Below are 26,882 nucleotides of genomic sequence, written 5' to 3'. Positions count from 1 at the left end.
AACCTTTATTTATTTATTTATTTTTTTGGTGCCTGAGTATGTGTGTGTTTGAGGGGGGGAGGGAGGGTAAGGGGTGTCCCTGGGTTGAAACATAGTGACTTTATGAGTGATCTCTACCATATATATTGAGGTCCACTTTCTTGCTGTGTCCAGAGCTTTTGGTTTGTACTGGCCTGGCTTGCCAGCTTGCTCTGACTCTTCATCCTGAGCATTGGGATTACATATGGCCCCCACACCCATGTGTGTGGGTTCTGGGGATCCCAACTCTGGTCCTCATGCTATGCAAGTGTGTTACCTTACAAGCCAAACTCCCAACCTTGAAACCATGTTTTAATTTTTCATTTCTTTGCTATTAATTTTGGCCTTTCTTTTCTCCATGAAATTTTGTTGTCTGTATTCTGTTCATCTTTACCCACTTTGAATTTGGGAAGCTTGCTTCTCTAAGTGAGTTTAAAAGCTCTGGCTTAAGCAATGCTATTTTAAGATGTACACATTACGGCCTTTTCCATTTTAATCTGTGTTTTAATTTTATTACGCTCTTTCCTCACAAAGTGCTTGTGTTTAGAAGTCATTGTGTGCATCTCTTTCAGTTCTGTATGTGGAAAGAATACCTTGACATTCCATCTAGGTTTTTAAACATTTCAGTTCTAACCCTGAGCAGCCCAGTGTAGCTGATGTGTGTCAGTACACCGGGTACAGCAGAGCTGAAATGTAAGTGTTTTCCAGCCTCCTAATGGAATATTTTGAGGTCATTCCCTCAGCAACCCAATGCTCCCCTTATTTTGTTTACTAAATTACACATTAGTGCCAGTCTTTGGGCTTTTGTTTTTTATCCCATTGAACCTGGCTCTGTAATAGTAGCACACCATTTAAACTAGGTTTGGTCATTCCACTGATGCGTGCTGAATGCTTGCTGTGTGCTCTGGTTCCGGCTCTGTGAGCCTCTTACAATGTTTTCTCTTGACATTCACTTTGCTGGTCCTTCCACTTTTTTCTTAAGAAAAAAGAATTTTGAACTCATTCTATCAACTTCGTCCCAGGGTTCTGCCGAGAAGCTGTTCAGTTTCATTACATACGTTAAGCACAGTTTTAAACTAAGTGGTTAATATGGTCATGTTTCAGGAATCTGTTCTTTCTACACTTGCTTTTATGTTTCGCTATGCTGTGAAATCTTTTCTTATATAGAAACTACAACCTTCTTCCTGCTTTGTAAAGAGACTTTCGGTTGCTAGTTATAATACCAAGTTCAGCTCTCTGGGACTTGTCACAATAGTAGCAATATGATTTTATCGTGAGGTTGCCTGACAGTTCATGGTGCCGTTGGGCTGAAGAATCCAGAAGGGAAAGCCACCTAAGGAAGAGATTTGGGAATGGGGACAACAAGAAAAGGAGCTTGGATAGAACATGTGAAGGACGAAGTTATGCATTAAGGCAGTCAGGAGCTATTCTGAGGGATAAAGGTGAAAAATATTTTTTACTGCCTTCATTTTTTTTTGGGAACAAAGTGTGGCCTTATATAGACACATGGTTGCAGTCCTCATTTGGAACCCTGAGGGATAAATCTTTCCTATACATGTATTTATAACCGAAACACACTTTTCAGACTAACACTTTTGAGCAGCGTTGCTCCAGAGCCCTCCACAGACTGCCGCTGGCCTGCTTTCTGTGCGAAGGAAAGAAGCCAAGAGCACTACTTAGAATCGTAGTAGGAATTTGATACTGATTGACCTCATTTTATTCAGAGATTCTAAAAGTACCATTTGCATTTTTTAAAAAAAATATTGGTGTATCGATGCCTGGGAAACTTAAAAAGAAAAGTTTCCTGTGTTGGTCTTGCTGGTAACCACAGCTGTTGTGAGCACAGTTGCAGTAGCCGGCCATGTTTGGGAGGCACCACTTCACAACACTCTTTGCCAACCTTTGGCTTTCACGATTTTTCCACCTCCTTTTCTGTGATGTTCCCTGCTCCTGGGTAGTAGTGTGGTTAATACAAGTGTCCCTTAGTGCTGAGCGCTCCCATCTTATTCCCAGCACTGTGACCAGCTGTACAACTCTTGAGTGACAAACATTTAAGCATAGATGTGATAGAGGATCTCAAGGCTCTACCTGCAGGAGCCATTGGCAGTGACCAGTAGCTGAGGGAAGGGAGATCATTCTTCTTTAGGAGGTGACCGCTGGCAAGTTGCCTGTGCTCCAGGGGGTGTCCCCACATCCATGCACATTTGTGCAGCACTAACTGACATGAAGTTGAGAGTAGTGTGTTGAGACATGGGGAATTTGGAGAGGGAAAGGGAGTAGAATAATCATACTTAATTGTTTTCATGTATGATATTCTCAAAAATAAAGTTTTTAAAAAGTTCTGTCATGTTTATGAAAGTCAAGGTATTCTTTGCTTGAACTGAACATTTGAATCTTGCTTTGTTCAGGGTGTTGCTGGGAATCCTATGGTGAGATCTGTGCTTGATAAGACCAAGCATTCAGTAGAGAGCATGATTACGACGCTGGACCCCGGCATGGCTCCCTATATCAGTATGTATATAACTGAGCCCAGTATCGGCCATGTTTCTAAAGTGTTCTGTTGTAATTAGAAGAGGCGGGCTACATACCACCGTCTGGCTAGCTTATACCACAAAATAACAACACACAAATTGTAATCATTTAAACACTGCCTGGCCCATTAGTTCTAGCCTCTTATTGGCTAACTCTCACATCTTGATTAACCCATTTCTATTAATCTGTATATCACCATGTGACTGTGGCTTACTGGGATGAGTCTAACCTATGTCCATCTCAGAGAGGAGAGCCATGCGTCTGCCTGACTCTGCTTCTTTCTCCCAGCTTTCTATTCTGTCTACTCTGTCTATCTAAGCTGCTGTCCTATCAGAAAGCCAAGGCAGTTTCTTTATTTGACCAATGAAAGCAGCACATAGAAAGAAGACCCTCCTATATCAGTGTTTGTCAGTTTCACTCACAATTGTAGTTTCGGTTCATTTCTGTCATGTAACTGATAGAAATTCCTCCTGTGCTCTTAATTCAAATTCATTCTCAGCCTGAGTTTTGTGTAACTAATTTTTCTTTTGCTTAATCATCATTGTATAAGTTTTAGAACTTCATAGTATGAACTTTGGAAGAGGGAAGGAGTAGTTTGATTGTGGGTGGATTTTTCTGGCAGCTGCTCCCAAATAACCATATAGAGACTTAATTATAAATGCTCAGCTGATAGCTTAAGCTTGTTACTAACTAGTATAACATGAATAATAAAAACCCAGAGACAGATATTGAGATTCAAGCTGAAGATCAGAAAAGCAAAGCGGCCAACCACTGGCTCTTACCTCTGCCTCAGACTAAAATGGGTGATCCTGTCTCCACAAATCTTTGACTGAGACTGAGCATGAGACCTGTTTCCTCCCTTCTTATATTACTCTCTAGTACTGGGACTGAAGGCATACACCACCACCACCTGGCTTCTGTGGCTAACTAGTCTGCCACCACTGTCTGGCCTGTATGGCTGACTAGTGTGGCTGCTTTGCACTCTGATCTTCAGGTAAGCTTTAGTCACTAAAACACAAATAAGATACCATTATAAACTAGCTCTTACACTTTAAATTAACCCATATTTCTTATCTACACTCTGCTACATGGCTTGGTACCTTTGCTCAGCTTCTTCTCTTTGTGTTCTTTTTGTCTGCAAGTTCTGCCTAACCTCTAACTCATGCAGCTATTGGCCAGTCAGCTTCTTTATTAAGCCAATCATAGTGACATAAATTCACACAGTATAAAGGCATCTGCCACATTTCCTCCTTCCTGTCTAATTAGAAAGGGTGGTTTTAACTTTAACTTAGTAAAATTATATTCAACAAAACCAATTATCAAGTAAGAATTATACTTATAATAGCTAGTTTGTTTGTATTTGGCAAATTTAGTGAAAATACTGTCTATTTTACCTTTGTGAATCTAAAGATTTATACCTAATTTACCTTTTTATCATAACTAAGGAAATATTTTAATTATTTAATCTTTAACCCTCAAAGAACTCAGAAGGGTATAATGTTACCTAAGGACAGGGGCATCTGACTGCCTGAACAGTCACCCAAGTTCTTTGTAATATTGGGACATCGTACAAGCCTAGTATATCTGACAGACATTTTTGAGAAGCAGGGAGTTTTGAAGCACTGACCTACCTTGTCTTAGCCAAGTTTGGCAGTCACCCTTTTTTTTGTCCTGCTGGTTCATACTCTCAGAAATTAAGGCAAGGGCAGTTTCTTTTCCCCAAATGGCTAGCTTTTACCATAAAGAAAACAAACTCCATATGGGTTTTCTTCATTGCCCATCATCCTCTTTTGAAGCAAATTATTGCTGTCAGGAGCAGACATATTTCACTGTCATGAAAAGCCTTAGGTTATTAAACATATTGAATGCCACATTCTGTAGGTTTTTGAAGTATTTGAAGACCGTTTATCTGTGTAAATATATCTGCGTATGACCTTGAAAACATACCTACTATGGCTACAAGTGTGATTATTATAGACAACTAACTACTAAATTGTACTTTTAATTATACATTACATTTTTTAATGAGTGATATAAGCATAATTCCCCAAACAAGAGTAGAAACCATACATACAGTATAACAAAATTAACCTTAAATTTGCACCATTAAACCAAAATCCATACCAGTGTAAACTATTTTGAGATTAATAGTTGTCTTTTGAATTAAACCTACCTTTTTATCTCATCATTTTTATATTATATTGCCCTTTTTTCCTTTAGAAAGAGGTCTTTTTTTTAACCCTTTTTGTCTAGCTTTTTTTTTTTTTTTTTTTTTGCTTGGATTAAAGGTGTGTGCCACCCATCCAGAAAAATGCATAAACTTTTATTTAAAGGTAACATACATATCTGTATTCATACAAATATAGCTTGTGTTGTCCACAAGATAGTCAAAGATGATTTTTTTTTGTTTTAGTTTGAGCAGGTAAAATATATTTTATGTGTTTTGTAGGTTTTTTTTTAGGTTTACTTTATGTTTGTACCCAGGATTTTCAGGGAATCTTCCCAGATCAAACCTGATCCGTATCAACTTGGAATGAGTTCACAGCCTCTACCCCAAAGCAACACACTTTTTACTTCCATTTTGAAGTCAAGATATTTTTAAAATATATAGGTTGGTTTAACTCAGCAGTTTCCCTAATGCAGTGTGTCTTAGCAGCTGTCGTTCATTCCTCAGCAGTCGGAACATTCAAAGGCAACATGACACACAGGATCCAGACTCCCCATGTGTTTTCCATCTTTGTGTGGATTTTTACCATTATATTACTTTATTCCTTCTTTGAGTATTTTATTATTTTTAAACTATTTTTTCTATGACTGTCAGTATCATTTCTCTTTCTCTCACAAGCCTATGTATATGTTAGACACATTGTAGCCCATTTCGTTTTTTTTTTTCCCATCCGTATCTGTCTTCACTTCCTGTCTGTAATCCTTTCTGTTTGCATGATAAAACTTAAACCCGCCATGGGGCTTGTTCATGGTGTGCTGGCAGGGCTCACTCTGGCAGTGCTCTCGGCTAGTATGAAAGACTTGAGAGTAGGAAGCCGCATGTGGCTTCATTTTTGTATGTTTAGAATCTTTGTGAAGCTTTCCCAGGTCTTAGGTGGATGTAGGTGTCGGATGTTTGGGCGCCATTTGTAGGTGGACTTTTTTTGTGTTCCAGCAGCTGCTCCCAACAGAGACTTAATATTAATTATATATGCTCAGCCGATACCTTAAGCTTTTTACTAACTGGCTCTTACATTATAAATTAACCCATATTTCTTATCTGTGCTCTGCCATGTGGCTTGGTACCTTTTCTCAGGATGGCAAATTCATGATCTCAAAAATCAGCAAAATACAAACAAATGTAAAATCCCAAAGAATTCTTTATGTTTGTGACCATCCAAAGGACTCATAAATTTGACTTTACTTGATATATTTATTTTCATATTTATATATCCATACTAGTCTAGTTGGAGATACTTAATAATTATATATTTATTTACTTCTTGTGTACATCTTTGACATTATGGAATGAGCATTTTTGGAGCTCTTGCTGTTCCATTGGGCATACTTTATTAGAAGTCAGTTCTTAGAGCAAGACCACTGAGATGGCAGGTGTTTTCCTACAAAGAAACCAGCCCTGTGTCTTCCTCAAGGTAATGAAGCTGGTTAATGAGAAAGCATAGAATTCAGCCGTTGAACTCTCCTACTGGTACCCTCTCCTAAGGTTGTTTGACTGTAGAAGACTGTGCTTCAGACAGGAGTTAATGTGTTCTGGAGTGTTCATAGAATACTGAAGAACTGTGCTCCGGTTACCACAGGAGGTGTGTGCCAGTCTTGGCTTGTGAGAGAGACTATAGAGAATGTGCTGAATTCCCATCCTTAAAATGCAAGGGAAGTTGGTAGTTTGATCAGAAGATGTGATAAAAAGAGGATTTGTGTCTGACCTGGGTTTTAGTCCTGACAGTATTGCTTAGCTGTGTTATGGTGGGTAAGGTTCTGTCAGCCTAGCTCACATGTATGAGGCTGGTAACAGTAAATACAGTGTAAGCTTATGATATGGTAGTAATTACTAGAAAGTTACTGTTAAATTTGGAATTGAAGTTCCTTTTGGTTTCTGTAGAATCTGGAGGTGAATTGGATATTGTTGTAACCTCAAATAAAGAAGTGAAAGTGGCTGCTGTCCGAGATGCCTTCCAGGAAGTCTTTGGCTTAGCTGTGGTTGTGGGGGAAGCTGGACAGTCCAATATTGCCCCACAGCCAGTAGGCTATGCAGCTGGATTAAAGGTGAGTGTAAAAGCTTTTCCAGAGTTTGGGACCTGCAGTTCATTTGCTCATAATTATGATAATGATCCTGTGGTCTGTGGGGGACTACTGCAGATTTATATTCTAAAGTACCAGCTTTATTCTTAGTCAGCACTGTAATGTTATGAGGGATATAAAGGAATTTTAATTAAATAAGTCTCTGTTAGGTTTTGATTATTGGAGGAGGATGGCAATTTCATTAAGAACAAAAAGAATAGATGATCTTGAAAGGAATCTTTGTAACTTAGTATTGCCTTTTAAGTCAGTTAATGAAATTATAATATCTGTTGGGTGCCAGTAGACACACACACATACACACACTACTCTGTCACATTGTTACAAAGACACAATCATTTAAGAACAAATGAAGTTGATGGCATCCAAACATTTTCCTATCCTAAAGCAGGGGAAGGGAAATCCTACCAAGTTCTTTGACCTCACTTCCCCTGTATGGTTCTGTGACTTCACTTGCCCTGTGGGGTCTGTGACCTCACTTCCCCTGTGTGGTTCTGTGACCTCACTTCCCCTGTGTGGTTCTGTGACCTCACTTCCCCTGTATGGTTCTGTGACCTCACTTCCCCTGTGTGGTTCTGTGACCTCACTTCCCCTGTGTGGTTCTGTGACCTCACTTCCCCTGTATGGTTCTGTGACCTCACTTGCCCTGTGGTTCTGTGACCTCACTTCCCCTGTGTGGTTCTGTGACCTCACTTCCCCGTGTGGTTCTGTGATCTCACTTCCCCTGTATCAGTCTATATGCTTGCTTCCTTCTGCAGTAAAATTCCTGTAAGAATTTTGAATGTTTTTCTCTAGTTCTCTGTTGGGTTTCCAGTTGGCTAGCTCCACTTCTTCACTTCCCTGTCCTAATAAGAGTGCACTTAAAGCCCACCAATAATAGGCTTGCTGTTTACTTGGTTGGTCAGGAACTGTTAAGGCAGGTGGTCATCTTCTCTGTTTATTCAATAGAGTTTCGGGTAGCCAGGCTGGCCTAAGACTTGCTTTGAGGCCAACACTGGCCTTGAATTTCTGATTCTGCTTTTACCTCCTGAGTTCTGGAATTATAGGCATGCAGAACCATGCCTGACTTTTACTTCAGTCTGTTTGTCTCCCTTGTGGCTTTGGGTGCACACCTTGCTTTTCTCTCTAGCTTCCTCTTGGCCTCTGTCTCCATACACTTCCTTTGCTGACCTCATGTCGTCCCTGGCCTTAGCCAGCATCTTATGCTGACGCTTGCAGCTTCATATAACTGTTAAGACTGCTCATGGATTTTGAATTTGTGTAAAAGTTGCCTTTTTGACAACTCTACTTGAATATCCTAAGCTCAGTATGCCTAAAACGAAACATTTCCTTTTTCTTATATGTAGGTAGTCCCGACTTCATCTCTGTCAATGGCAGTTCTGCCCTTCCATTTTCTCACATGAGAAAGCTTGACACCAGTTGTAGAGTCTCCTCTTGTTTTTATTCCATCATTCTGTCTTGTTTGCAAGACAGACTTAAGTTTGCTGTAGTTTTTTTTTTCTGTGAGATTGCTGCACACCATATTAGTGATTATGGTACTCCTGCTGTGAAGGGAAAAAGGATCAGGTCACTGTGGACCTCTGGCCACAGTGGTTTTGGCCAGGCTGTCAACATAGAAATTTTTTGTTGTTGTTGTTGTTTGTTTAATGTTTGATTCTGTTTAGATACAGCTCCATATGTACAAATAGGTGTTGGTATGTATATACATTATAATAAAGTCATAGCCAGCAGTCCTGTAACCCCTGTGTGGATGCAGTTTATTTAGCACACACGTTTTCCTCCTAAAGTATTTCAGAGTCCTCCTATGCTTAGCCTCAGTATTACACATGGGACCATTTGAAATGGTGGCAACTTTTAATTAGGATTTTTTTTAAATACTACAATCTTTTCTCATTTTACATAGCTTTCCCCATTCCCACTCACTTTTCTCCTCCTGCTTTCTCCACCTCCCCACACCTCACCTCCCTACCCACTCCTCCGAAAGGATATGACTTCCCTTGGGGAGTCAACAAAGTCTAATACTTCACTTCTAGGTAAGACCAAGGCCCTCCCCCTTACTAGGCTGAGTAAGGTATCCCTCCAAAAAGAATGTGCTCCTAGATGTCAGTTCAAGCACTAGGAATAAATCCTGGTCCCACTGCCAGTGGCCCTACAGAGTACGTAAGACTCACAACTGTCCCCCACATTCAGTGGGCCTAATTTGGTCCCATACAGGTTTGCCCACTATCATTCCAAGTCAGTGAGTGTTGACTAAGGTTTCTGTTCTGCCCAGTTCTGCAGCCGTTCAGCCCCAAAGAAATACACAGAGGTCTACATTAATTATAAGCTGGTTGGCCTAATAGCTCAGGCTTCTTATTAATTAATTCTTACATCGTATATTAGCCCATTATTCTTGTGTGTGTGTTAGCCGTGTGGCTTGGTACCTTTGTCAGAGAGGCATTCTCATCTTGCTTCCTCTGCGACTGGGTAACAACTGCAGACTGAATCTTTCCTCTCCCCAGAATTCTCCTGTTCTCCTCGCCCCACCTATACTTCCTGCCTGGCTACTGGCCAATTAGTGTTTATCAAAAATAATACAAGTGACAGGATAAAAGACCATTGTCCCACAGCATTCCCCCCACTTTAAAAATAAAACAAGAACTCTGAACCTAATATCCTTTGTTTACCTTTTCTCCTGTCCATTATCTATAACAACTTCTAACCAACATTCTAAACAAAGGCAAACATCCATAATTCAGGGATTTTTTTGGGGGGGGGGATGTAGGTGTAGTTTTCCAAGCTACTTCCTGCTTACTGGGGGCACTGATAATCTTATGGGGACCTAAAGAAAATTTAGAATTATGATCAAGTCCTGACTGGAGTATCCTGTTGGGCTTGATCATCTCAGCTAGCAGTCTTGAAACTGTTCTGGATGTAGAACTCAGACATCTTGGCCATCTATTCCTACCGGAGATTTTTCAGGGGGTCTTCCTTGATCAAACCTTTTTGAGAGTAGGTTTCTCTGTGTATCTTTGGCTGTCCTGGCAAGCACTCTGTAGACCCGGCTGTCCTTGAACTCACAGAGATCTGCCTGCCTTCCAAGTGTTTGGATTAAAGGTTTGTGTCACCACACTCAACTACTCTCTCTTTCTTTTTTATTTTAAGGATTTTACTCTTTTTCTTTTCTCTCCTAAGCCTGTATCTATATTTAAACACACTGTAAACCATTTAGAGGTTTCTTTTGTCTGAATCTGTCCTATTGTATATCTGTGATCCTTTTCTGACCAGGATTTTACATCTGTGATCCTTTTCTAACCAAGACAGCTTCTTAAAATGCTAAAGCAGCTTGGCTAGGACTAAGGCTGCTTTGCCTTTTGGCTTTGCCCAGTTCATCATGGCAGAAGTCCGTTCACTGCCTCTGAGACTGCCGGGTGGGAGCCGTCCTCACCACCTCTACTCTGATGACCAGTTGTCCTATGCTGCCACCAAGTAACTTGCAGCATGTTGCCCACAAACCCCATTCAAGTGCTCGGCCTCCTGAAAGAGCCAGAGTTTGCGCTAGCAGCAAGACCCAGAAAGCCACTGTTTCAAAAACCATGTAGCTTTTTTCTGCTACCGCTGAATTAGGAAAACCTCTCAAAGGAGCCATGGCTTAAGATGTGCTTAATTCTGTTCTTTTGTGTCTAGAATTCCTTTTTAAACTCAGGTTTTAAGTGGATTTAGTTGTTCACGTTGGCACCGTTTGTTGACTGAGGTTTCTGTACTGCCTGATTCTTCAGTCTTTCTGGCAAAGTGCTGTGAGGCAGTGGTCTTTTATCCTGCCACTTGTATTATTTTTAATAAACTCTGATTGGCCAGTAGCCAGGCAGGAAGTATAGGCGGGGTGAGCTAGCTCAGGTCAGCTGTTTCTGTTTCTGTGGGTATCACCATCATGGTCTTGACCCCCTTGCTCATATTATCGCTCCTTCCTCTCTTGGGCTGATTTCAGATAGCTTAACCCAGTGCTTTGCTGTAGTTCCATGTGTCTATTTCCATCAGTTGCTGGTTCTGTGATGACAATTAAAGTCAGTCTGATTACAGGGGAAGGCCAATTTAGGCATTCTCTTCACTGTTGCTTAGAATCTTAGCTGGGGTCATCCTTGAGGATTCCTGGAAATTTCTCTAGTTTTTCAATAGCCTTAATGGCTCCCTCAATCAAGATCTCTCTTTTTATTTTCTATCCCTCACTGTCCTTCCCCTTTCTTGAGCATATCATTCCCTCTTATTCTCCCTCTTCTCTCCTTCTCTCCTCCTCTCCTTTCACCCTCTTTTCTCTTCTAATTTTCTCAAGAGGTCTTGTCTGTTTCCCCATCCCAGGGGGATCCATGTATATCTCTCTTAGGGTTCTTCTTCTTACTTAGCTTCTCTGGAATCATGGACTATAGGTTGGTATCCTTTGCTTTATGTCTAATATCCACTTATGAGTGAGTGTATACCATGTTTGTCTATCTGGGTTTGAGTTACCTCACTCAGGATATTTTTTTCTTGTTCCATTCATTTGCATGCAAATTTCAAGATGTCATTGTTTTTTACTGCTGAGTAGTACTCCATTGTGTAAATGTACCACATTTTCTTTATCAATTCTTCAGTTGAGAGGGGTATCTAGGTTGTTTCCAGTTTGTTCTATTATGAATAATGGTACTATGAACACAGTTGAGCAAATATTCTTGTTGTATGAGTGTGTGTCCTTTGGATAAATGCCAAAGAGTGGTATTGCTGGGTCCTGCAGTAGATTGATTTTTAATTTTCTGAGAAACTGCCATATTGATTTCCAAAATGGCTGTACAAGTTTGCACTCCCACCAGCAATGGAGGAGTGTTCCCCTTACTCTACATCCTCTCCACACAAGCACTACCATCAAAATGGCGGAAACTTTTAACACAGAAATGTGAAGGAGGCACTGAATACACCAGCACCTACTTGTCATAGCATGTGAGCTTAAGAAGGTGGCATCTGTTTGACTTGACTGGAGATATGCAGAACAGACAACGTAAATTATTTTTTAGCTTTGTACACATCTTATGTTGAGATTACCAATAAATTTTAGTAAATGGACAAATTCACCAGTATAGATTACAGAATTATTGAGGATCAACTGTATTTACATTAAAAACTTTGTATAAAGGAGCATGTAATGTTTTCTTTGACTTTGACTCCAGTGTACTTTTATTAGAAGGTGTTTATGCCTTATAATAAAGCTAATTGCTGTTTGTAGAGTTTGAATTCAGTCTAATCTAGAAATGAAAGTGGTGAATTGGAAAAATAAATATACACCCACCATAAATGTAAACCTTAAGATAAATCACAAGTGTTATATGGATGAGTTTTATTTGAAAGGTGGGAACAAATCTCTTGCCTGAAGTGAGTCTCTGCTTGTCACAATTTCAAGATTGGCTTTTGCTGTTGTTTGGTTTTTCACATCACAAGTTCTTACTGAATATTTATTTGATTATGCCTAATGCTGAGCCTAGGAGATGTAATTGATCAAGAATAGACAGCATTCACTCTGCAAAAGAAATTTAATCTTTTTTCTTCCCAAGGTAGCATCTGAGAGTGGGTCTTGCTATGTGGTCCAGGCTGGCTGGTCTGGAACCCTCATCCCTTCTGTGTCCACCTCTCAAGTGCTGGGATTACAGGCCTGCCTCCTCAGCCTTTGCCCTTAGAACATTGCTAACACATCATTCGCCTTCACAGTTTATGAGATGATTCCAACAACAATTGGGCACAGCAGCAGCCCTCGTAACCCGGTGTTGGCCTCTCTATTCCCCCATCCATACCCTTAGCTTTCAGTTATTTGTGCAGATGTCTCAAACTTTGTTTGGATTCATTAATGACAATTCTGCTGAGTCAGCTTCGATGTACTGCATACACATGTAACTTTTATTTGTAGTAGTTTTCATGTCCTTCATGTTATCTTTAAAAGGGAATTAGAAAATCTGGGAAAAGACACATGTTCAGTGTAGGTGTGCTCAGAAGCCCAAAGTCAAGAGCAAATCAACCAAGCAGATACCAGGGCTGAAAAGATTATTATTTTGGAAGATAATCTCTTGCTAAATGAACATTTAAAAATAAGACTTTCTTAAATGAGTAGTCAAGTAGAAGCTTTAATTTTAAAATAATCTATTAAATAGATTGCAACCAACACAATATTGCATAAGGGAATAATTTGGAAAATATATCCTAACCTTAACACCAAGGGAATGCCATTTTTAGTCTATACCAGTGGTTTTCAACCTTCCTAATGCAGTTCCTCATGTGTGGTGACCCCCAACCGTAAAATTGTTTTTGTTTCTACTTCATAACTGTAATTTTGCTACTGTTAAGAATCATAAGTAAATATCGGCGTTTTCCAGTGATCTTAGGCGACACCTGCAAAGGGTCTTTTGAATTTTTACGGTGAGTGTATATTGTGTTAAATACCTATATGTACTGTATAGCTAAGAATAGTATATTTAGCATTAATACTGTTTTAAAACTGGTTGGCAACCTGCTCTGCTTTTGCTCTAGGGCGCCCAGGAACGCATAGACAGCCTGCGGAGGACCGGCGCGATCCACGAGAAGCAGACTGCTGTGTCAGTGGAGAACTTCATTGCTGAGCTGCTGCCCGACAAGTAAGAGGCGCAGGGCACCCTGGGGATCAACACAGCTGTGTCTGGAGTCTCTGGGTCCCCACATGGAGCACCTAGAGAAGGTGCCTTCTGTTTTGAGCCAGAGTGGGGAGTCTGCTCCGATAGTGAGGCTGTCCCGTGCTTAGCTGGCACCTCTGTCCTTACTTTTCTTTTGTAACTGAGCAGTGCAGAGCGATGCCTGCTTCCCAGACTGTGCTGACAACCACTTGATACCTTAGGACTGAATGTAGGAAATACACTGTGCGTCAGCCTGCCGAGTGTAATAGAGCCCTGGAGTAAGCAGACTGCTCCCATGTGACTCACGGTGGTGGAAGATGGGCAGAAAGACTTGATGGTACACAAGGCTGGAGATGCACAGTACTATGTGTGTAGCTTTACAAAGCCTCCAGAAACACTTCAGCATTGTTCTTGAAGGCTGTATGTTTTTAATAGATTTTTTTTTTCATGGGAAAGCCTGTTTGGATATGTTGAGTTACTTTATAATAAATAGCCGTGCTTTGGTGAATTCTAATTTCATTTATAATCTCATGGTATTGTTTACTTGTTGCCTAGCATTTTGTAACCATAATTTGCAAAATGTGACCTCTGTTGAGCTGGAAACATCTGCCAGGGAGAGCAACCAGCTAAAAGGGAAATCATCTCCAAATGTGCTTACCAGGTAAAACGCATAGAACCACATAGACCTGGTTAGTGCTCTTCAGATACTGTGTTCATTCGTGCGGAGTTGGAAAAGTTAGCCTATTGTCTCCTTCCACATAAGAATAGTGCCAGTGTAAGTATTCTGAGATGAGCAGGCCTAGACTTTGCTGTTAGTTTTGGATGTGTTAAGTGCACAAAAATGTTCTTAACAGTGTGTTAAGCCTCAACTTCATTGTGGCTTGATTGGTGATGGTAGACAGTCTCTTGGCTTCAATCTCGTGTGAACCTTTCCCTGCCCTGGGAAGTATAACTGCCCTGGACCACAGTCCATGATGTTCCTCTCATCTTGTCTTATACACGGGAAGAAAAAATGGAGATCCCTAGTGACCAAAAGTGATCAGCTGAGATTCTGCCCACCCCTGGCCCCGGCTGTGATCCTATTGAGGGACTTTATGAAGAAGAGGGAACGCTGGAAGTTCCCTTAGATGGCAGGGCCAGGGACCAAAATGGAAGGGTGCTGGGCACGTGGCAGGGGTTGCAGGTTCACAGAGGGGGATGGGAAGGCAGGTTCACAGAGGGATGGGAAGGCAGGTTCACAGAGGGATGGGAAGGCAGGTTCACAGAGGGATGGGAAGGCAGATTCACAGAGGGATGGGAAGGCAGGGTCCCGGTTGCAGTATCTGGTGGAGGTGGTGCTCTTTGGAGGCCGACTGCACTTCTGATGTGTGTGGCTTAGAGACTCCGGGCCTGTGGGGCAGCTTCTCAGGACGCAAAGGTGCAGACTCCAGGTGGGTCAGTGCAGTGTCCGGATGGACACTGCCCACAGTAGGCAGAACGAGGCAAAAACAAGGTGTAGCTGAGCTTGGCTGCACTTTCTTGAATGAGACTTTGTTAAAACAAAATATGAGATTTTGATTAGTAGTCAAGTGGAATAAATATTATTTAGTATTCATGAGTTGAAATGGTTTTAAGATGTGAATGTTGAGACATTTCAAAGTACCATTTTAATATTCTATGGAGTTGCTTATGCTGCCCTGTGTCTTATTTAGTGGTTTTTTTTTAAAACATGTGTTATTTCCTTATTCATTTTGTGGTTCTTTGTGCTTATAAAATCTCCTTATTTTTTGAAAGATGGAGACATTGAACAAACATAATCTTGTCCATGTGCCCTTAGTGCTTAATTCAGGGTTGGTTGATATTTCTGCTAGCTAGAATTCTGATGCTATCCCAGTTACCTTAAGTGTGTTCGTGGTGCCTCGGTCTTTATAATCTATGGATAAGTGTCTGTCACGAGCGTGCTTCCAAGGGCTGGCCCCTGGCTACAACTGTGACTCAAAGGTTTCACGTTCATAAGGCTGAAGCACACAGTTATTTCCTCTGAATGAGCTTATTTCTTGATTTACTAGTAACATTGTTAGATGATTGCATGCTGGTTAGAGTTGGTATTACAAATATCCCCATATTTTAGCAAGTATCATTTAAAAATATTACCCACAAGGAGCTCTTTGCATGTTCTGGTAAGTCAGCTGTGTCTTTGAGAACCCCCATTCCCGTCATCCCCCACCTTAGCAGGAGGACGTTTCCCAAGGTCATCAATTCCAGTTTCCTTTTTTTGTTACTTTCTTTCTACCTTCTTGAAATTAAGATAATAAAGTAATTTTAGTTTTGCATTTATGGCTTGTCCATGTGCAAACTAACTAGTGCTGTGGCTAGCGCAGCCTGGATAGCCAAGACTGGCGGGGGGGGGGGGGGGGGGGGGGGTGCCGGGATTGAGACACAGGCTTCTTTCAGGTGGAAGAACAGCAACCTTTATTTTGCCCAGCAACCTTTTATACCTCTACTCCTTCTGTGGAGACCCACCTGCCAGAAAGAACGCAAACATCCTTGTCAATTACAGACCACAAGGAAGTTCCCCTGTTGGTCAGGGGGAGTGAGGGCAGCTGGATCACAGCAAACTAGAAACACATTTTCTTTCTGGGAACTGTGGTACTGTAGTCTGAACAGTGAGAAGGACTTACTTTGCCATTTTGTATCTTCACTCTCATTTTATCTAGCGTGTAAACAGTGTGCTGCTTCCGTTTCTCCTCCAGGTGGTTTGACATCGGCTGCTTGGTGGTTGAAGACCCAGTGCATGGCATCCGCCTGGAAGCCTTTACTCAAGCCACACCGGTGCCTTTGGAGTTTGTGCAGCAGGCTAGTTTCTTTGCCTTTTCATGACACCCCGTGTTTATCGTGAGGATTATGCCCTTGATTCTGTCTTTGTCTTCTGCTGTGCTTGTCGGTTTTCTGACTGTGCCGTGTTGTTATTTTCCTTTCTTTATGTAATGGCCCCTGAATCAGAAGAAAGCTGGCCTTTAGATCTATGTCACATGTACTTGTTTTCACGTCCCTTGCTCATCTGTAGCTGTCTGGTATGGATGCGGGTGCCCCTGTGTGCCCGTGTGGAAACCAGAGGACGCCAGCCTCAGGTGCCACTCTCAGGAGCTGCCCACCCTGCTTTGTGTTGTTTTGAAACAAGTCTCATAGACCTGAAACTCACCAGTTAGGCGAGACTGGCTGGTTAGTTGTCCTAGGAATCCTCCTGTCTCCACTTCCCCTGCACTGGGATCTCAGGCAGGTGCTTTCACATTTGGCTTTTCTTAAGTGGGTGCTTAGGCCCTTGTCTTACACCGTGGTCATTACCAGTTGAGCCGTGTCCCCAGTCCCTGTTTATCTCATCTTTATTTGTATTATTTTATCTGTTTCTTTTCTCCTTGATCTGATCATCTTTTTTTGTTGTTCATTTTAGTAACAAGTCAATATTTAAAAAGTTAAATGAAAGCTGGCATGGTAGTGCACACCTTCTAATCCCAGCACTTGGGAGGCAGAGGGAGGCGGATCTGTGTGAGCTTATGGCCAGCCTGGTCTACAGAGCAAGTCCCAGACGAGTCTCTGTAAACCAGAATAACAAACAAACAAAATTTGGATGAGTGCTGGAGAATTGGCTCAGTTGTTAAGAACACTGCTCTTCCAAAGGACCTGGGTTCAATTCCCAGCACCCACATGCAGCTCATGGCTGTCTATAACTCCAGTTCCAGGGGATCTGGTTCTCTCTGCAGATACCAGGTATACATGCATCCAGGCAGGTGTAAGCATCCAGGCAGGTGTAAGCATCCAGGCAGGTGTAAGCATCCAGACAGGCAAAATCCCCATACGCAAAGTAAAAAATAAAGTTTTAAAAGAATGTAGCTGACAGGAATTTGTCTTTAGATTTGCTGGCTGAAAACCGACCTAATGATGTACGCTTGAACAGTTTCCAAACTGATTTGTACTTAGATTTATTTTATAGAAATCTTCTCAATTCTCTAGTGAATTAAATGTACTGTGCCTGTCATTGGGATCTCAGTACCGTCCAATGAGTTAGTTGTTGCCCCCTCTTTACAATTATTTGGAATGTATGGACGTTTGATGGTATGAGAAGACATTTGATGTTCTCCAAGAAAATATGTGCACAGTTACATTTCAGCTTAATGTGTAGCCATAAAGTTGCTAAAGGGGCTTAGTGGTCCTTCCTGTGTTTGCAGTGTGGAAAGATGCTTGGAGTTTTGATGTTTGCTGAAGCTTATTTGCACCTAAATTCTCTTCAGAAGGTCAGGCACTCACGTGAGGACAGTTAGAAGCTTTAAGCTGATGCTGTGCATATTATTATTATATTAATTATATATCAATATATTATAATAATATATGATATTAATATTAGCATATTGTTACGCTAATAAAACTTAAAATGGCCATAACATGACAGGTTTTCTAGGAAGATGGAAGTTTTACCACTGTTGATTCAAAAGTATTAGATTGAGCCTTGTAGAATTGCTATCTTTTTAGTTTAGGAGGCACCGCCATGTTTCATGTGACTTAGCCAAACCATCTCCAAAGAGCACCACCCAGCAATAAATCACTGATTAATGCCTTGAGTGAGATCTGCACATGGTTCTCGATGCTCACAGTTTGACTTGTGTGGTGTGTGAGGAGCAGGCTCCCATGGATTCCGTGGTGTGTGAGGAGCAGGCTCCCATGGATTTCTTGGTGTGTGAGGAGCAGGCTCCCATGGATTCCGTGGTGTGTGAGGAGCAGGCTCTCAGGGTCTTTGAAGACCTGCTGTCTCTCTTTGGAGCACACTGCAATGCTGGTAGTGCAGATTGCGGCGCACTGTCTCTGTCAGGGTTGGTGGGAAGCTATTTGATGTAACTCTTGACTATTTGTCTTGTATTAATCTGTAGTGTTTCCAAATTGAGCCTAAGAAATTGTTTTTGTTGTTGTTGTTATTGCTTTTGTTTATTTCATTTCGTTTTGTTTTTGAGGTAAAAAGGAAGCCCTTGGGGTGATTGTGAAGCAGGTAGTTGGGCATGTGTGCACAGTGCAGATCCACTCTGCCTGCAGATATTCTCTGGACTCTAAACTAGCCCTGAATGTTGAACCCTTGAATCTGTTTGCCATTCGCGTCTGTGTGTGAGAAGTGGTGTCATACAGGCTGGGTAAGGGTGGCGAGCGACAGTGCTGGTGGCCGCTGACCTGGCCTGGGTGCTGTTTGCGAGCTGCTGACTCGTATCCGTATCTGCAGACACTGTCTAGGAACTACTAAATCCTTTCTTAAATGTGCTAAAGACTCAATATGTAGTCTCTTTCAGCTTGGAATTTTGTGGCTCTAAGAACATGATTTTAGCAGAAACCTATTATTAACATGAAGTGACCCTGAACGTAGAACTTAAGCCCTCAGCGTGAGTTGTGAGAAGGTGGACGTGCACTCAGCCCTGCTGAAATGTAAATTGTGAGGAGATTAGATTCTGTGTGAACCGTGAGTGTGCTGGGCTCATTAACACAGTAGGCGTGTGCAGTCACCCTTGTAACTTTATACAGTTGGTGGCAGCATAGCCGAGCTCCTGAGGGTTTGTCATAGTCTGTATTAAAATAAGCGGAGTCGAGACACCAAGGAGTCTTCTGTAACATAGCGAGTTCCAATGCTGTTTCAACGTGTGACAAGTAACTCACCTTCCTTTTTCCATAGGCGCAAAGCCTGACTCCCCAGGACTACAATCTGAGGTGGTCAGGCCTGTTGGTGACAGTGGGGGAAGTCCTGGAAAAGAGCTTGGTAAACGTCAGCCGAACTGATTGGCACCTTGCTTTCACTGGCATGTCTCGCCGACAGATGATCTACAGCGCAGCCAAGGCTCTGGCGGGCATGTATAAGCAGCGCCTGCCTCCCAGGCCCATGTGAGACCAGCTGCTGGGAAACGGAGACCTGCCGTCGCCCTTGGCTCTGTGTTAGAGGAGACGGGATAGTTCCAGAGAATCCAACAGTTTTTACAATTGTTCTGTAGGCTGCGGTCCTTTTAAAAGAATAAAAAATAAATAAAGGCACAGGTGTCATCCCAGTAAAACAGAAGAAGTAGATGCTCTTTTCACTGTCATGATTTCATACATCCTAGTTCCCAAAAAATACACACATATATTTACAGCACAATTCAGTATACCAGATTTATAACGTGGAAATCCATGTTCACAAATGGATGATTGTTCTCGGCTCTTGTGGTTTCTTAAGAACATGTCTCTGTTACCTGCCCTGTTAATCCTGTTGTCATCTGTGTGCACATGATCTCAGGTTTGGCGGTGAACAGTGCACATGCTCAACAACGAACCTGACATGCTTGCTGGGGCCTGGTGGGGGGGTTTGTGCACAGATCCTTGTGTTTTATAGAATATGGGCCAAATTAACAGAATGGATAGTTTTTGTTATTATGTATGTATAGTTTGAAAGTTATACTTGTTCCTTTTTGCTTTAAACTTTGGCATTTTGTAGGTTCATAACTATGAACATCAGAAAATAACGTTTTATTTTTTTTCATTGCTATGTAAGAACAGGGGCAGATCATCCAAATCTATTTTAGTTCAGATATGTATTCGTGGTTTTATTGTTGTTGTTGAGATTTTTTTAAAAAAAATTTGTTTATTGATGTTTTATGTGTATGTCTATGTACCATGTACACAGTGCCCAGGGAGGCCAGAAGAGGGCATCAGACCCTGAAACTGGAGTCACAGATAGTTGTGAACAACCATATTGGTGCTGGGAATTGAACATGGTTCTTCTAGAAGAGCAATCAATGTTCTTAACCCCTGAACCATCTCTCCAGCCCTTGTGTCATTTTGTACAATGGTGTTGGCACTTTCACAAACTGGCTGTCATGAGAGCTGTTCCTCCTACATCTACTCACCGTCTCCAAACTCTTAAGAGGGGATCCCCTTCTCTTGGGATGGTGTGTGTTCTTTAATGAAAGTTCCTTTTTTTATTGTTTGAGAAGTTCATGCAGTAGTTCTGATGACACTTGTCTCCCACCCCTTCCCTAACTCTTCCATTCCCACTCCATGTACTCTTTACTGAATCCAATTTGTACCGCCCAGATAGGTGTTAGGCTGTCAACCAGTTGGCCTACGAGGGACTACTGAAAATTGACTATCCCTCAGAACCCATCAACTGCCCATCAACTGCTCCCCAGTTTGGAGGGGCAGGACTCATGGGCTCACCCCTGTTTGATGTTGATCAACTGGACCTTGAATATGTCTAAGGTTGTTTCCTGGTTTGCCTTAAGCACAGCTTGACTTTTCTAACTGTGCCCTTCTGCCTTTATTTCTTATGGATGTTTTCAAGGGAATGATTTTATATTCGATGTAGTTTATTTAATCCATTGCATTTAGCAAATGCTTTTTTTTCTCCCTGAAATAATATATTTTACCATTTGAGGGATTTACATAAGTCAAAATTAAGTAAAAAATTTTCTTACACAGTTAAACTCTATATATGCAATTCAGATATCTTCGTGAAGATAATTTGGTACTGAAATGTAATTTAACTTTCTTTTCCTTGTTGATACAGTTCTGTAGATGCCAGAGTCAGTCGACTCTCCACTCATCCTCTGTCCTTCCAGTGTGCTGTGCCATAGTGCTGTTCAGTAATGACATGATTTCTGATACTTTTCCAGAAGAAGGAGAATTATTACTTTTGAGGTGGGCGTTTGTTAATCCCCAAGCACTGTGTGTGGTGCTTAGTTAGGCAGGAAGGAAGTCTGTGGCTGTGGTGATGTGCCTGGCCCAGTGTAAATCGGCCACAGTGCCTCTCATTGCTTCTTGGAGCATAAGAAGCAGGGTCTTTCTTTCCCACTTGCTGCTGTGCTGTTTTTAAGAGCTGTCCTTTGGGTCGGGGGATGTAGGCTATAATGGAACACTGGCTGATGTCAGGCCCTAGGGTCAGTCCCCAAAACACACACACACACACCCGACAGGGGGAACTGTCTTGTCTATAGCATTTGATGGGGCGTTGCAAAGGCAAGTTTTACAGACCCTGAAGGTACCCTATTTTTCCCTTGTCTGATTGAATCTGCATTACCTTAGTTACTGTTTCAGAGGGTCTTTCCAGGAGAATCACTGGGGTCACTGACATCTCACTGGGTGATGGTTTTCCTTGAGTCCTAAGTAACAGTTGCAGACTTATGCCATGGCTTGGTCGAAACTGGATAATTGTCATTACCTAGTCTGCTACTATGAGGAAGGGAGGAGGAGTGACGGGCTGATGGAGGAGAGAACTGTTGGATCCAGTCTGATCTCTCTGTAGATAGGTTCTCTGGCCTAGAATTCTCTTTGGAGGATGTCAGAGCAGGCTGACTCTACCGGCTTATTTCCCTGACCCTTGTCTTCTGGGATTCCCCTGCTCAATCTGCCTGGTGACATTTAGGCCTGACCGGTCCAAAACCCTGGTTTCCTTCCCGGCCCTTCTGCTCCTGTGCCCTTTTCTCCTCCTGCCTGTTTTTATGTACCTTCAACAATGGCAGTTTTAGGGAGTTTGTGGTGGTGGTTGCATTTTTCAAACCTTTCAGGAAAAAAATCACCATTGTTATGGTGGTGGCTTTTATGGTTTTTTTCTCCAGATTATTGAATTTTTATTTTAATCAGTAGGAAAATAAAACAGGAGAAGTAATTTAAAATCAGCCTCACAAGACTGCTCAACTATTTCGTTCCAAGGGTTCAGTTTTTATTGCTTTTGTTTTCCTCTAGCTTGGTTTATTTGTCACAATGCTAGGCAGAGCCTCTTTTACTCTGGGCACGCATTCTCCTGAAGGGCCACAGTCCCGGGTCCCTACTCAGATTTGAGACAATGCTGGACAGAAACTGTATCAAGGACTTCTGAAGTTGGAAACATTTTAGAAGCTGGAAGTTCTTTCAACTGATTTCCGTGTTGTTTTTCATTCTTCCTTCCTCAGTCTTTAGAGATAAGATTCTGCCATCTTAAGTGTAGGCAGGTAAGACAACAAATGAAAGCACACAGCACACCTGTTCTGAATTATGCGAATTAGCAGTTACTCAGGGTCAACTTGATACTTCAGCCTGCCCTTTCGTTTACTCTCGTTATTTGGCAAAAAGAAGAAAAAAACAAAACTAAACTAAAACTAAGGACAGTGATTTGTGAAGCCAAATTGATAATCTGTTGTAAAAGTTGTTGAGTTAAATATAAATTATTATGAAATGTAGATTTTTTTCCTAGGATGTTGTATTCATTTTGTGATATTATGTAGAGTGATATATTGGATAAAATCAATTTTGTAAGTATGTAAATATGTCAAAAATAAATACTTTGACTTCTCGAAGGTGTGCAGTGATTTAAGTGGCTATATACTCCTTTTTGACTCTAAATTGGTTACCAGCTTTCACATATGACCAGATCTCAAGAATTTTAACATTCAGATGCGTCAATTTCGAACCTGGAGGCTGGAGAACTCAGTATAGAGAGAAGACCTGTTGGAGAGACAGGAAGTGACGGGAAGTCAGGGGCTCATGAAAAGCCCTGGTGCCTCGGCAGAACTTCTCCTTTCTCTCCATACCTGTCCTTTTATCTTATTTTATCTTATTTTTATTTTTTGTAATTGTTTTAATCAGCAATATTGGGGAGAAAGGTACGGGGTTTTGAACTTCACCCATCTCCACAAGTCTTATACTCTTAACCATGGTGAATATCTACTACCAGAGTAGTCCACATCCGTTCATGAAGGCCTTTGACATAGCGTCATCACCCGTAATTCACATTTAGACTCATTGTGTTAGGTAAATGTGTATGACTTTGTGTCACACAGTCTTGGTACTGCTCTGAAAACCCAGGGCTTTGCCAGTTCAGCCCCAGCTCTCTGCCCTCTGGCAAGTGTGAATCTTCCTGTCTCCTGAGCATTTCTCTCGCTGGATTGTCAGAGTTGAAGTCTGTGTCGCTCTGGATTGGCTGCCGCTGCTGTGGGTAATACCCCTTTAAGATTACCTGCACGCATGGTGATGGTTTGGTTTTCTCATTTCAGCTCTGAAAAGTAATACTACCTGGATGTATCAAATCATGCTTTCCCATTTTTCTACCCAAGGACACCTCAGTTGTCTGAGTGTGGAGGCTGTGAGTAAAGGTGCAATAAATATCTTCAGGTTTTGTCCGGACTGTTTGCAAGATGGTTTTTGTTTGTTTGCTTTTTAATGGTAACAGTTGTGATTAGTTTTGTAAAAACTTCTCAACTTCTGTTGAAGAGTTTTGTTTTTACTGTGAGCTGTGGTCGCCAGCAGCACGTTTTTGTTTCATGTTGATCAGGTGGGAATAGGAAAGCTAGATTGGAGATCAGTGGGGAGTCTTGCCAGAAGACAATAGACATTCTGATTGGGCTTTTTGAGTTTTGTTGCCAAGGGTCAACGTTGTCCTTAATAGATAAGAACGTCAGCTCAGGACCCAGGAAAAACTGTATTAAATTTATACTTAATTTCAGAAGTAAGTAGTTGGGAAAAAAATAGACAACAGAAGCGAAACTGACAAGACAAAGCATGAAGGAAGATAAAGGTATGGATGAAGGAAGTTGTAAATGAAGCATCAGGTGGACTCACTTTAGGAGCTCCGTGTTTCCAGGAGACCTCGAACACCGGAACTGCTAGAGGAGAATGGGCAGTGCCCTACAGATACAGGTGTAGAAGGGCTTTCTGAATAGGGACTCCATTTGCCCAGGAATTGAGGCTAAGAGTTGATTACGACTTAAGGAAACTAAGGAAACAGAGTGAAGAGGAAGCCCACAGAATGGGGGAGAATATTGGCTGGCTGTTATCTGACAGGAAGGTGGAACAGACCACTGTACAGTATGTGTTTCCGGGTAAACATCGGAAGGGAACGGAAACTCCGTCATGTACTGTGACCTGATTTGCTGATCCCATTTTCATACAAAGTGACTGAAATGTTCATTGAGCCATTTTCTCACAATGTGACTTACCAAGTAAACTCATTTCCCACAATGTTCTGGATATTTCCGTAAGAGTTATGGCCACCTAATAACCTACAAATACGTGTGGGATGAAACAATTCAAATAGCAGCAGGAGGATTTTGCTTCAGAGTGCTTCTGAGTTTATACTTAGGTTTAGGGCAGCTCCGTAGATCTCATTTTTGCTTGAAAGGGCTGTTGGAAATTCACTGCTGGTGGGGAATTGCTTACAACATTTGGATAGTTTGTTCTGCAGTCTGAGAAACTGTAAGTTAATTTACCTTGAAGCATCACTTTCTGGTTCAAAAGTTGATGTTCTGCCAGTAAAATCAAGAAATATTTTGAAGTATACTTTTTTTTTATAATTTTAAGCTTTATTGATAATAGATTTTTTCATATAATATATTCTGATCACAGTTTCCCCTCTCCCAACAACTTTATCCTCCCCACCTTCCCACACACCCAAATCTACACCCTTTTCTTTCTCATCAAAATACAAACAGGCAAAACAACAACAACAACAACAAAAATATGATAAAACAAAATTAGAGCCAAAGAAAAAGCACAAGAAACACAATACATTTCATCAAAACACAAAATCAGAAACCCCATAGTATTTCTAAACAAAGATCTTATAAGGTTAAATACAATAATGAGATAAAGTATTATGAGTCAAAAACCCTGACCACTCCCCAAAAAAACACCATTAAGTTCATTTTCTGTTGGCTATCTACTGCTGGGTTGGCCCTTAAGTGTGGTTTGTGTACCCAGTGGGACTCCATTAGAGAAAACCAATTTTTCCTTTGCGAGCAGTTGCCTATTGGAGATAGTTTCTGGGTCAGTAGAAGGGTCTTAAGGTTTTTACATGTATCTAAGAAATTTAAATGGTCTCACCAAATAACTGGGGAGACCAAGCCCCAATTAGACATCTCTCATCACTAAATGAAGTATCTGTTGTCAGGAATGGATTACATCTGACTGAGTTGCTGACTAAAGAGGTCCCATGGGAACCTGCAAGTGACCTAGACAATTGTCAAGGCTGTGGCTCTACACAAATTGGTGGTAAGGCCCTATTCCTGATGACACCTGTGTAACTGAACACGTGGAAGTGGATCTGGTGCTTTCCTAGAGCCTCCACCCCTACTGATTATAATCATGGTGCTGGAAACTAGCAAAGGAAACCATTAACTGTCAGCCTAATGCAAACCCTTCAGTCTACAATAGCGACCTGCCTGTGTGATAGGCCAGTGCAATAGTGGCACAGAAGACATGGGAATAACCAACCACTATCTGAGTGGTTTAAAGGCCCACTCCATGAAATGGAACCTATGCCTTGACACTGCTTGGGTGGCCAAGAACCTGAGACTAGATAGACCATGGACCCAGGAGGAAAACAAACTTCTGTTGTTCTGCTAATGGAATGTAGCCGTAAAACGACTCTTAGTGCCACTCGGCAATATTCATAGATCCGTGTCTTGCTGCTCAGCCGTCATCACAGAAGCTTCTTGCAGTAGATGAGAACAAATACAGCTGGACATTGTGCAGTGAATAGGAGACCTGGGGAAACTTAGTCCTAATTGGGGTTTCTCCATCAAACACTTTTCCCAAGAGCTCAGGGAACTCTGTGTAAGAGCTCGTGGTGATAGAAGACACCAAGGAAACAGGTCCTTCTGCACCCAACAGGGATGATGCGCACACACTCAGAGACTTCGGCAGCGTACGCAGGGCCTGCACTTGTCCAAGTCAGATGGGGTCCCCGGGGCTGACAAACTTCCGTCTAACCATGAAGGAAATTCCTTACTGTTAACTGGTTGCAGACATTTAGACGAGAATAGACTGTTCACCTTTGCTTTCTCCCAGACCAGAAAGGCAAGTTCCTTTTCTCGTTTAGAAGTGGCCTTCTCTGTATTCATCCTAACACGTGAAGCCAAACGCAAAGTCTGAAATTTTTCTACACCTTCTCCCTTTCCAGTGCCTTTAATACGAAGAACTATAGCACAGAGAAATGTTAAAGCCTTTTCCCCTGATAAACACAGCTAATTGGATTTTTAATTCTTAAATATTTTGCATAGCATAAAACCCATACTAACTTTACAGTTAAAGCACTAATTAGAAGTGGAATCATGTAAGAACATGCATGTTGGAGGTCACACCACATTTTCATAATGGTTTGCTGGTAGGCCAGGTCACTTCCCCTATTCTTTTGCCTATATTAAATACTCTAAAAGGGTGCGAGTAATGGTCTCATCAGCTGGGACTTGACAGCTAATCTCACCTTCTTGGCTCCTCTGTGCCCCTTTCATCCTCAAGACAGTGAATTGTCCAGACAGGCATTGCACCCTGAATCTGACGCTGTGGAAGAGGGTAGTGTGTGTGTTGTGGGGGGACTGGCTGTTGAAGCCTCTTTCTCAACTCCTCTTCAGATAGTTGATAAGTGTGTTGGCA

General features: G+C 41.7%; 1 protein-coding gene across 2 annotated transcripts in view; it reads left to right on the top strand.

Annotated features, from left to right (window-relative positions):
- The window catches only part of Prrc1 (proline rich coiled-coil 1), a 34,695-nt gene extending 11,885 nt beyond the window's left edge, over window positions 1–22,810 (top strand). For both annotated transcript variants that reach the window (XM_085699842.2, XM_085699843.2), the window contains exons 5-9: window positions 2,427–2,529; window positions 6,656–6,819; window positions 13,378–13,481; window positions 16,229–16,331; window positions 19,183–22,810. In XM_085699842.2, the coding sequence (XP_085555968.2) occupies window positions 2,427–2,529; window positions 6,656–6,819; window positions 13,378–13,481; window positions 16,229–16,331; window positions 19,183–19,392 (684 nt within the window). In that variant the 3' untranslated portion in view covers window positions 19,393–22,810. The remainder of the gene's footprint in view (window positions 1–2,426; window positions 2,530–6,655; window positions 6,820–13,377; window positions 13,482–16,228; window positions 16,332–19,182) is intronic.
- Window positions 22,811–26,882: the final 4,072 nt, after the last annotated feature.

Source organism: Myodes glareolus, chromosome 13 (assembly GCF_982192425.1).
Source record: "Myodes glareolus chromosome 13, mMyoGla1.1, whole genome shotgun sequence".
Taxonomy (NCBI): domain Eukaryota; kingdom Metazoa; phylum Chordata; class Mammalia; order Rodentia; family Cricetidae; genus Myodes; species Myodes glareolus.
The sequence above is the reverse complement of the archived record's forward strand: the minus strand, read 5'-3'. Positions and strand labels throughout refer to the sequence as shown.